This window comes from Cynocephalus volans, chromosome 17, assembly GCF_027409185.1.
Source record: "Cynocephalus volans isolate mCynVol1 chromosome 17, mCynVol1.pri, whole genome shotgun sequence".
Taxonomy (NCBI): Eukaryota; Metazoa; Chordata; class Mammalia; order Dermoptera; family Cynocephalidae; genus Cynocephalus; species Cynocephalus volans.
Window position 1 is genome coordinate 26,484,739 of NC_084476.1, and position 12,751 is coordinate 26,497,489.

At 41.2% G+C, this 12,751-nt stretch overlaps 1 protein-coding gene across 4 annotated transcripts in view; it reads right to left on the reverse strand.

Annotated features, from left to right (window-relative positions):
* Positions 1–628: 628 nt before the first annotated feature.
* The window catches only part of PALM2AKAP2 (PALM2 and AKAP2 fusion), a 324,924-nt gene continuing 312,801 nt past the window's right edge, over positions 629–12,751 (reverse strand). For 2 of the 4 annotated variants that reach the window (XM_063082652.1, XM_063082655.1), the window contains 2 exons: positions 10,283–10,321; positions 629–4,636 (listed from right to left, as the gene is read on the reverse strand). In XM_063082652.1, the coding sequence (XP_062938722.1) occupies positions 4,538–4,636; positions 10,283–10,321 (138 nt within the window). In that variant the 3' untranslated portion in view covers positions 629–4,537. The remainder of the gene's footprint in view (positions 4,637–10,282; positions 10,322–12,751) is intronic. The other 2 variants (XM_063082653.1, XM_063082654.1) reach the window with 2 other exon arrangements.

Sequence of the window (12,751 nt, forward strand, 5' to 3'; positions counted from 1 at the left end):
AGGAAGCCTCCAGATACCTAGAGCAGGAAGACACAGTGGGCAATCCCAGGGGAGAAAAGTGTCGAAAGAGTCACAAAAGGGGAGACAGAAAAAGAGGCAGTACCAGAGGGCGGGGGGAAGAGCAGGACACAGTCTCTCAGGGCCCTAGTAAGTGCCAGGGGTCGGGTTATGGGAGACTAAAGGGTGAGGAAGAAGGGAGGGAGGGAGGAAATGAGGAGGAAGCTTCCTGATGAACCTGTGGTGGGTCTTAGTATGCTCCGAGAGCCACACACAGTGCTCAGACTGGAATAACAAAGATCGAGCCAAAGAGCCATTTGCAAGCCTTGAGTTTAGGGTTTGTCCTGCCATTTCCTCAACTCTTGCCTTGGCTGGGGTGTCTACCTATGTCACCAAGAGGCACCTGTATCGTTTCTGGGGGGGTCTAGCCAGGGCAGCTGGAGACAACACGAAAAGGCAGCAATGGGAATGGCCCAATATGGTGGGACACCAGCAGCTCGGCTTGCTTTCTTGTTCCAAATGAGAGGAAGCAGATGCTGCCACCTGGAAGCAGAGGACAAGGACTCTGGCATGCCACTGTTAGGCCAGTCAGTCTTCCGACCTCCGCCCACAGTCAGACAAGGAGCCATCATTTATAAAAACACAACACACATTGGGTTTTAATGAGAAAATAACTGTATACTTGCATTGAATGCTTCACAATCACTATAAAACCGAAGCAAGCTGATAACATTGAAGTGGTTAACATACACAGGAAAGCCAGATACAGAACATAATTTCCAAACGCAGTATATTGCTTTTTTTCCCTCCTCCAAAGAAAAAGAAAAAAAAAAAAAAAAAGTCATTTGGATAAAGAGCAACACAAAATCAAAATTGGCAGTTCACTGAATGCTTAAAATTCAGGAAATTGGTTCTGTAACTAAAACTGGATATATTCACCATCTCTAACACTTAGGCTATTTTTTTTCAATACATAGTTTAATTAAATCCATTCTGTAGTTGGAAAAAATGTTTAATTATTTGTCTTCAGAGACAAGAGTCAACACTGTCTTAGTGTTCCTTGTTATGCTTTATATATGTGTGTGTGTGTATATATGTGGACACTGATCTATATACTGCTTATATGTCATTGCCTAGGGTGGGCAGCATGCACGGTATAAAGAGGCAAGGAAATTGCATTTTGTCATCCGAGTAGAACACAGCCCAGCCTCCTGCCACTGACAGACCCTGTTTCCATAATTTCTGGATGAGAAAGCCAAGGCATGTCAGTAGTTAATCAGCTCCAGAGGAAAGTGAACATCTATAAACACTGCAGAACGGAATACTTTCAGGAAGGCTTTTAACATCTACAGAACCTAAACATTTGTGAAAGCTGAGATTAACAAGCTTGCGTGCTATTTGGGGACAGGGCCAAGCATCAGAGGCAACATTTGTCACAGGCCTCTTTCTCTCCATGGATGGAGGCAGGAATGACTTTCCTCCAGGGGTCTGTTCCATCTTCAGAAAGTTAAAGGAGTTCATTTGGGATCCCAGAGCCTAGCACAGTGATGTGTACAAAGCGGTAGTCCAATGTTTCTTGAATGAATAAAAAAACTCAAGAGCACAGAGAAAATCTGGCTCTCCCAAGGGACCTGTAATTTAGGTTTTAATAGGATTATAATGGGATTATCAGTAAGTGGAGCAAGGAAATAGCAGTCATCTGGAAGGCAGCACAGGGGAACAAGGGCCACAGTTAAAACAGCTATGTGACTGTGGGAGAGTCACAGAAACTGCATTTCCTTATCTCCGCATGGAGCACGGCCCAAAGGACCCCAGCTCTAGAATTCCATTATTTCTTCAACAGTAAGTGCTTCTGTTTCAATCAACTGTACTCAAAGGCCACCCTGTCTGCCTCTAAAGCAACTCCATGAATTATGTGGCCTTCTAAGCTTTCCTTTCAGCTGCAAATTCTCTTCTCAAATGGAGGTATCATGTGGGTACATGGTTTCCTTCAAAACAGAACAAAATACTTAAGGTAAATCGTACAGATGATTTCCTCTTGGGAAAAATGGTGGCGTTAGTCTAACTTATGACTCTACCAGACCCATGAGATGGTCCAGAGAACACGAAGCCCATTTTACTTGTTGTGTAACCCACAGAACTCTCCCATTCTCCAGCCGTCCCACTACCGCTGTGCCTAGCCACACACTATCTCCTCTGTTCTTGTCCATGTGTCTGCCTTAGGAACACCCCCTGATCGTGGGTCCTCAGCCCAGGCAACTGGGATCTCAGGCAAAGATGGTCCTCCTTCCAGGGTCCTCCCAGCTCACCTGTCAGGACTTTTCATCTAGCAAGCATCTCATTTTTCTGGGCATGTTCCTCCACGCCAGGCTTCTCCACCATATAATGAACTCCTTGCAGCAGAGTCTTATTTCTTATTTGTTTTGTGTCCCCATGGCTAGCACATTTTATTGAATATCCATTCAGAATATTCAGGAGAATGAACCATATAACGGTGCCAACTGCCCATGTACTATTTGGCTACCACCTGTAGAATTTGGTTCCAAAGGACAGGTTCCCTGGGTAGTTTCAAAGGATCCTTGTTCCATTTTTACTCTGTGCCCACCACTTCTCTGTGATTAAACTTTCCCCCAAAGTCAACTAGTCTAATAAAAGAAGCAAAGGTAATGTGTATAACTTCTACATACAAATTTTGTGGAATTGCTATTTGTTAGAATAACACACTACAGTTTATGACATAACACTATAAAAACAAAAATGAATTTTAGTGAGGTCTGACTTAATTATTGCTTTTTTTAAAAAACATAGTTTTAAAACAAAGAAGAAAAAAAGAAGGCTGGTGGTCAGTTTTTTTCTCACGGTCAGAATTAAAAACGTTCTCATCCAGAAATTAAGGGCACTCAATTATTGAATACCCTTATCATATTGCTTTAAATGACAGAAAGAGTAAAGCTGGCATCCTCTATAGAATACTAAGCATGAATACAAAGCATGAGAATAAATAGGATACTTTCCTAAATGTCTAATTACAAAACTGCTCAAAACTTTGCAATTGTGACTCATGCGAATACCATGTTAGGTCAATTTAATATTACAAATACTGCATCAACTCGGTGCCTTTATATCCCTTTTCATAAAAAAGAAATTCTCACTCACTCCTGAGGCTGGCAAACAGCTTTGGAGGAAATAACTATACACTCATGTGCCATGACCATTCTGGAATTTTAATCCTCACACAATACACACCCTTACTCATGAACACACACACACACACACACACACACACACACACACACACACACACACACACACACACACACACACACGCCATCTTTAGGATCTGTAGCTGATTCCAAGCCTGCACTTAAATTTCTATTCTATATTTTTCTCTGTATCATCCTGAAAAACACTGGTTGCTCAGCAAAAATAGTATCTCTTACCTCCTTATTTTCCCATTCTTTCTCCCTCCCTCCCTTTTTCTCTACCTTCATGACTTCTCTTTCATGTTTCCTTTCTGATTGAACCAAAACAATTTATCAATCTTCCTATTACCTCTAAGGCCCACTTTATAACACAAAATAGCTATAAACACCTTTTTATTTCTGGTCATCTACCTCTCCAGGGCAGAGTTTGCCCTTGTTTTCAATTATTGCCACTCTAAAAATACCCCTACCATCTTGAGCCACAGTTTAATGTGTACAGATTTTATACATATATAGATTCCCCCATCCCGTCATAAAAATAGTTGTTGCCCACTAAATATAGTTTTCGTATGAAGAAACATAATTGTGAAAATGTGTTCTCATAAACTGCAGATCAGTAAACAGTATAAGCAGACAAGATCCTAAAGCTAAAATAATCAATTTGGTTTGGCTTCCTCCCCCTTTCTCAGCCTCCTAACAGAATAGATTGTGTTTGCAACATGAAGAAACACGGCCTTAAAAATACGGACTGTGTGTATTGCAATCACTCATTGCTCCCAATTAAAAATAATAAGAGAAATGGAATCATAACTGCCTCTTCTGGGCAAATATGGAGAGAAACACCATTCATTTTATGGCTGCTGGAGAAAATGGAGTTAACCCAACCCTCCTGATGGGTGAGATGCCGATGCAGAGAAATATCCTATGCCATGTGGACTTCACCAGCTCGGGCCCTAGTGCTCTCTAAATGGCTCTATGCCATTGTTGTTCCTGGTCACCCAGCCAGGCTGCTCTCAGTCCTGCCTGTAACAACTATGCTGATTGCATGTAACATCTTAGTCCTTTTGTTCTCAATTGTGGGTTGGTCCAAATCCAGACAATTCTTTGAGTTACAAGAAAAATCCTTTCTCTTTTCCCTCCTGGGTGTGAGAGTTGGATGGGTGGACTTCCTTTTCCCTCGATTGTTCATCATTGTGTATTACAGCTTCTGGTCTCCATAAGGATTGCTGAGTTTGTGTGTACTTTAATAAATAGTCCATTAAAATGCTTTGAGTTGTTAATTTCCCGGGTTTCTTGGTATCCCAAGCACCAAAGAAGCTTCCTGGGTTGAACGAAGTCTATTCATTATCCTCTTCCTCCTGGTTGGCGTAGATCCCTGCTTCCCAGCGCAAGGCCAGAGCACTCTTTCTTCGATTAACCCGTGTGGCCTCAAGGACCTGAAGACAAAGGGGAAAAAATTATGCAGAGTTCATGGATGTTAATTATGTACATAAACCAACTTCTTCTTTGTTTCTTTCCTCCTTTCCCTTTCTCAACAGCATCTACAGGAGAAGGGAAAAGTATCAGGCACTTCCAGGGGCGGGTAGGAGAGAAACTGTAAAAAAGGGAAGTGGGAGGTCCTGGGTATGCATTTATCTCACAGCCAAAATCCGTTTGCTATTTGACCCAAAGTTTACAAAATAGAGAGACTTGATTTTCATGAAATGCCCTGCAAGTTTCTTTGAACTAGATTTGGTTCTGCATCAAGTTTTTAAATAAAGCAGTTCTCTACATGCTATAAATCAGTGCTGTCAAATAGACCTTTTATGTGATGATAAAAATATTCTGTATGTGCCATCCCATATGGTGGCCACTAGCCATATATGGCTACTGAGCACTCCTATTAGGGCTAGTGTGGCTGAGAAACTAAATATCTAGTTTTATTTCATTTTAACTAATGTAAATTTAAATAGCCTCATGTGGCTGGTGACTACCACACTGGACAGCACTATAGATTGTCTTAGTCTCTTCATAAATAAGCAAAACAGAAAATAATCCCAAACAATTGGATCAGTGTGGTTTCAATCCATCAAGCTTTGTGGATCTACATAAGCTATGATCATGTTTATATCACAAAAATCTATTTTGGCATAATTCAACTCAAAGAACCATTAAATGAAAAAAAAAAAAAAAAAAAAACAACTTTTCAGGCCAATAAAAAGCAATCTCAGCATTTTGATGCAACTTCTGGGCCATCTATACTAATAAATGAAATTAAAGGTGACAACAATCAAGGACATGTAGGCTCACCATCTTCAATATATGACCTCCCTCCCTCCTTCCTGTTCACTAGAATAGTCTGTGGACTCCTGAGAGGAGAGTTCAGCCAATCTGCTCCTGCCCTAGTTTGATCAAGATTCCAGATGAATAACATTTAGGTTACCAATATATGAGAAATGATTTTATTTCATGACACTGCAGCAAAAGCAATCCCATGCATGCCAATAAATTACTCTGGCATTAGCTTAGGATGCAGAGTTCCTGATTTTAGAGAAAATCCAGAAGAGCCAACATTGGTTGATTATCTAAACTGCAATAAAGGCTTTGCTTATTCTAAAAATAATCACTTAAGCAAAAGGGACAGTGATGTTGGCAACTCCAGAGAAGCAAAGGGATACAGGTTACAGGCAGACGTGGCAGCCCAAGCACAAGTAGATTCTGGGCAGATTAAAAGTCTGGAGTCCATCTCAACCTGTCATCTGCACCTTTGTCAAATAAATGGACTACCCAGAGCTTCAATGTGTTTTCCTCTGGGAAGTCTTCCCCGTTCCTCCCAGCAGAGAGAACTGGGTCTGACATGCGGGATGTACTTAGTCATGTTTTCAAAAGGAATGATACATTGTTAAGCACATAAGCCATGTCATAAGTGTCTCATGTGTGAGCATACCATGGTGACTTACTCAATATCTAAGAAGAACAAATTAGGAGAAAAGCATGCCTCCAAATCTGGTAGAATTAAATGGAAGACTTTTCTGGTCACTGTGTGAGAGCATGGTGCTGAGAAACAGTACTCGACTGGCCATGACTTGTAAGTCCTGAGCTCTGCGTCCAGTTGGGCCCCTTGTTGTTCATCCTGTATTTCCTGATCTGTAAAACAGAGACTGCACCTGCCCTATTTCACAGGCTTTCTCAGGAGGCAGTGTGGACTCTCAAGTCCAGATAAGTCTAGCTTTAAATCCTAGTAACTGCATAGCCTTGGAAAAGTCACTTCTCCCTAAGCTTCAGTATCTCCATGTAAAGTGGGGATAATAAAAATTACAGCATAAGGTTGGCCTGAGGAATAAATGAGGCAACATATGGAAAGCATTTAGCATAGTCACCAGTGCACAGTAAGTTCTCAAACGATAGTTATTTCTTTCATCATGTGAAAGGGATTTATAAACTATGAAGTGGCATACAAAAATAAGGCCTTCTTATGAGGAACTCTACATTGTGTAAAATGGTCAGCTGTCCACATTTTGGATTGCAGATACAAACTGAAAGGTTTACAGAAAAGCTAAAAATATCAAAAATAAATGAATAAAAATTTTTAAAAAGAAAAGCTAAAAATAAAACTAAGTATGAAAAAAATGGTCCCCATCCTTTAATGTTCTTTGTCCTGTTATTTAAACCCTATTTTAATTCTCAATCCACTTGAGCAAACTTGGCTTGCTCTGTTCTTTAGGGATCCATGTTATAATCCATCTTATAAATATCTATTGGGTTCCTACCAAGTATCAGGCTCAGAGCTTTAATGTTGGGGATAGAATAGTCCCTTTCCTCATGAAGTTTAGTCTCAAAAAGTATAAATGGGCAGAAAAATAATATTTATAATTATGGAAACATTTAGCCTAGATTGGGTTTGAAGATCTACTTGTCGGAGCCCAAATAATTCAATATACTGATAATGAGTTCCCTCGTCTTAATTGATTTCCCTAATTTGTATGGCCACTTAACATGATCTTGAATTTCTGATGAAACCTAAAGCCTCTAATAATGGCATAAACAAGAAAATAAACAGGTCATTATTGAAATAGCTAGCTACTTTGCTATAAAGTTGTCTTTGGGACCACAAGGCTGTGACCCAGTACTGTCTCAGAGTGAAGCCATCCTACAACTGGCCTTTGGAAGATTCAAAAGCTAAGCCCTTTGGGAAGGTAGTTGAATGAGCATGTGTTCCATAATAGGGCTCAGACTACTGTGTGTGTATGTCTACAGATCTCTAGCAAATGTAAAGCTCTTATGACCCGTCTTATTGCATATTAGTTTTACCTCCTAAAGTTCATTCCTTTCTTTTCTGGGCCAAAAAACCCTCACCTCTGGGACTCTAATAATAGTATACACATGTCACAAGTACTATGAACCCATTACTGTTTTAATCCTCAATATTATCCTATGAGATTCATGCTATTATTATTCCCATTTTACATATGAGAAAACTGAAGCCAGGGAGGTTAAGTAACTCCCCCAGCGTTACTCAGTTAGTAGAGGGGAAAAGCCAAGATTTGAACCCAGCACTCTCGGTGCAGAGTCAATGCTTGAGGCCACCAGGCTACATGGCTGCTTGGTGGCTGTAAGGAGTCTGGAGGGAAGAATATCTGAGAAGAGCAATAAACACTCTCCATGGAAATGGAGAGAGAAAAACAGAACACAAAAAATAATAGAAAGACCTGATTTAAGGTTTTATTGTTTTCACAAATTAATTCAAATTCAGGTCTGGGGAGTGGAGGGAAAGGAATTCTCTTTTAACAATCATCTGACATTTTCTCTCTCTAATGCTTAGGGAATTCGAGTGAATTGCTTAACTTTGAATAACAATCAACACAGACTATTTTATTTTGGAGATGTGAAACAAAAGACAAGATTTGTTAAATAAAATACTACCCTATTTGTATTAATGTCAATTTATCCCCCATCTTCTCCCAATTAAAGATAGACTGGGCCCAACTCTATCTTCCTTGGAAATATTTGACCAGATTTTCATTGTTCTAAGGGGGATATGGGCTTAGGGCCTAATTCTCAAACTACCATCCCCTAGATGAGAACCACAATTAGGCATTGAGGAAGGTACATGGAATGAAAGTCTCAAACTTCATTTTACATCTCCTGAAATTACTGATAATCACCAGCTCAAATCTATAGTTAAACGTAATTATTTTGCTAAATAGGGAGATTTAAAAAATATATTATGCTATATAAGTTGGTGCAACCAATTGGAATAATTTGCAATATCTAGTGAATGTGACAATTTATAAGTCCAATACACAGTTCTACTCCTAGATATATAGAGAGAAATTCTTCCACAGGTACACAAAGAGGTTATGTATAATAACACTCACTGAAGCATTGTTTGTAATGGCAAAAAAACTGGATTTCCTACATTTCCACCTACATTTCCACCTACATTTCCACCAATAGGAAGTAGAATAAATAGTGATATATTCATTCAATGGCATACTCTACAGCAGTTACAATGAATGTGACTACAGCCACAAGATTCAACATGAACACGTCTCAAAACAATGCAGACAGAATAAAGTAAGGAGTAGAGAATACTACAATATGATTTACCATGTACAGAAAGTTTTAAAACATGCAAAAATATAAGATTCTGTTTATGTATATATACATATGTAGTATAAGTATAAAAACATGCATGAAAATGATGCACACCAAGCTTAAGAAACAGTCAACTCTACGGGGGGAGGGAGGGAGAGGAGGAGAGAGGGAGAGAGGGAGAGAGGGAGAGGGAGAGAGGGAGAGGGGGAGAGGGAGAGGGGGAGAGGGAGAGGGAGAGGGAGAGAGAGAGAGAGAGAGAGAAGGGAACTGGGAGAAGTAACAGGAGGGCTCAAATTGTACTTGAAATATTAACTTCTTTTAAAAATATTAAGCAAATATTATGAAATGATAAGAATGGACAAAGCTAGATAGGTGAGTTTTTAAATTTTATTACGTTATTTTATTGGGAACTTTGAATGCCAGTTCCCTGCACCAGGAACCTTGTTTTGTTGACTGCTGTATTTTTGGAAACAAGAACAGTGCCTGACACACAATAAAGCCTCAATAAATTGTTAACTGAGCAAATGAATGAATGATTCTCTCCACAGTTCTGCACACTTAAAATAATCCTTTTAAAATAAAAAAAAATAATACTTTTATTTTAAAAGAAATTTATTTTTGGTGGCTAGCCAGTATAAGGATCTGAATATTAGAAATAAATAATAGAAATATTTGGATGTCCATACCGGCCAGCCACCAAAAAAAAAAAAAAAACCTATAGAAATAAAAATGTAAAAAACACTGTCCTTTCTCATACCAAAAAAAAAAAGGAAAAAAAATTTTAAATATCACGCCTCATAGCACACATTATTTGTGAAATCTGTGTAAAAGGAAGTTGTACAGGAAAGAAGGAAACTTTGGGGATATCAATGCTTAAAGATGCTTCCAAAACAAAAATACAGGTTTGGGGCTGGCTGGTTAGAGCGTGGTGCCAATAACACTAAGGTCCAGGGTTCAATCCTGCATTGACCAGCTGCCAAAACAAACAAACAAAATACAGGTTTAAGGGGGTGGGGGGGGACTGGGATGGTTCACATTTGGAATATCTCATCCTAAATCTATGGGATGGAGCTCTCTGGATTTATGTTAAGGTAAACAAAGGACTAGTCAGAATCAACAGCTCTGTCTGCATGAGCTGCATTGTTTTCTAACCAGACCAGAGTATATTTGCTATTAATGCCTAAAAAAAAACTAAAAGAAAATCCAAATAGCCCATGAGTTGTGCCCTCAAGTCCAAACATCTTCCAGATCCATGAGTGGACAAGGTCTTTTCCAATCCCACCACACAGCACAGCACAGCACAGCATAGCATTGTGAATCATGGTTGCACGGACTCCAACATTTCAAGGCAGACCCCAGTTCAGAAAAGACAGAAAGAAATACATATGGAGACAAGCCACTTTCCTTCCCCTTCTCATGTAGCCTATCAGGAAATGGCAAACCAGAACAGCATGCACCTGGATTAAGCATGCATTATGACCAAGACAGACAAGATGAAAAAATACCTCAGAGGTCACCTTGCAAGACAGTAACTTAGAGGTGTACTGGCAGAGAGGGAAAAGACCAGGGTTAGTGCATGGCAGAGACACACTCCAGAACACCCCCCAGAGGGAACTGGCTCCACACCAGGGACGGATGGGAGTGGGGGTGTGGGAAGAGTGACACCAGGAGACCATTACACACCCACACCAAGACTTGCTTCATCTGATACTAGTTTCTCCAAAAGTCTGTATCTTTTGGAGCAAGTAGATACCCTTTTATTCCTTAATAAAAATATCAGATAAGCCACACTTTGTTAATTCAAGATTTGTTGCTTCCATTTTCTGCACTTTGAATTAACACGATTCCTTCCCCCTCTGAATACAACCAACTGCCCACCAGCAAGGTCCCTGATGGCCATTTTAGACTTGCTAGAGTTGGTAGCCAAACAGCTTTTCCTCCTCCTATAGGCTTCTCTGAAACCCAAAGCAATCTTGTAGCCTGTTGTCCCATTAAAAGACAGAAGTTGGTCTGAATGCCAGGTTTAAGGAGGGAGAGTCTCTAAAACTGGCCTAAGGATGGTACTGCCTAGGGAGACCACACAGCCTTCCGCATCACAAACTTCTGAGTTTGGGTAAGTCCCTGAGAGTGGGATGATTCTTTCATGATCATTATTTAGGATTAGTATGACCATTTAGAACTAAAATGATTCTTTAGTTCTTCTAGAAGGCTAAAAGTCATCTGTGAGAGAAGCACAGAACAAAAATTAGCCCGGCTATGGGAAATGAGATAACAGGACCAACTTGGGACAGCGCCCCCCAGAACAGAGGTGATGTACACTGCTTAGGACACTTGAGGCATTTATTGGTTTGGGGCACTGGTAGCCGTAGACTGATTAGGCTTCTTCTGTGTAGCGTGTAAAAACCATAGCTGTGTAATGATCAGGCTAATGGCTGGGAAGTGATGAGCTTGGAGGTTTCTCTCCTTTGCACCTTCCCTAGGGTGTGAGTTTGAACTCAAGAGAACATGAGCAGTATGGTCTGAGGGTGGTGGGCACCCTGGAGGCAGGTGGGCTTCCTTCACCCACAGTTCTTAATGCCTGTCCTGGTCTGGAGGGAAACGTGTGCCAGGAGTTCTCAGAGAAGCAGTAGCTGCCAGCCCCCTGCTTTGATGTAGCCTAGGAGAACTGACGAGGCCTTCTCCTGTTCCAAGCCAGGCTGGGGTAGTTGCAAGACCTCGCCGTAATCAGAAAGGGAAAGCAAATCCATCGCTATGTTCACGAGCACCATGAACTCAATGACTCACATTCTTCACCTTCTGGGAATTAGGTCAGGCTGGGGGAACAGCTGGCCAGAAAAACACTGTTTGCCTAAATACAGTCACGCAACTCATAATGGACTGATGAATCACAGTTTCCTAAAGGGCTTCTTGGTGCCGAAAGGAAAAAAATCCAAATAGCCCATAATTGTGCCCTCAAGTCAAAACATCTTCCAGATCCAAGAGTGGGCAAGATCTTCTCCAACGTCACCTTCGAGGTAGTCCCTTTGCAAGGCACCAAGAAGCTCTTTAGGAAACCATGATTCATTAGTCCATGAGGAGGTGCTTATCTGACCAGAGATACCATTGGACCTGACTAAGGGGACATTTTCACAGAAGGTAACATTTCCAGGTAAGAGAGAGCCACAATACGAGTGGGATTGCTGCATCTTGGTGTGTGGTGTGTACACTACACAAAAGCACCAGGCTAAAGGGACGAATGGTGCTGAAGCCCAGTCCCCTGCTCCACCACCAAACTGGCTGGTGCGGGGCTGCATCCTACAGAGGCAAGAGGGTACCTTTTTCTAATTCACACAAAGCCTCTGTATAGGCTGGTAAACAGCCCTGCGTAAGGCGCTGTGGGTGGGGACAGCCACCCTCCTTCCTCAAAAATTAGCCTATGGGTCTGCTAATAAGCGGGTCTGGCTGAAGCCTCAGGCATGGACATACTCCATGGTGACCATGCCACATAGAACAAGGAAGCCAAGCCAGCCCAGGTTGGTGCGGAGTGTGGCTATTGAAGGGAGCACTTTGCTCAGGTTCTGAGCTAGTAACAAGTAGGGCCACTTGGGGATAACTTTCTGTGAAAGAGTTTTTTCCCACTCCTTGTCATTGACCTTTTTTTTTTAGCAGCTACAAAATGACCAGAACATCTGCAGATGACTTAATATCACTGATTCAGTGACTCCTGGATAGGTATTCCAAGAGAGTTCATGACTTAATTTTCCACCTTCTGTCACTCTCTGAGCTCTCGAATAAGCACCTTGTTTCCAGCAGGAGGGAGTGACAGCTCAGGAGCATGATAAAGACCACTAAATGCTGCACGGCTTCCCCCACACCACTCCCAGGCAGGGATTCCATGAGCCAGGAGCCTCCCTGCCTGTCCTACATATGATTTTTTTATGAAATGGGAAAACTGAAGAGAGCAGGGAGCTGAGCTGGTGGGCAGGAGTCCAGAG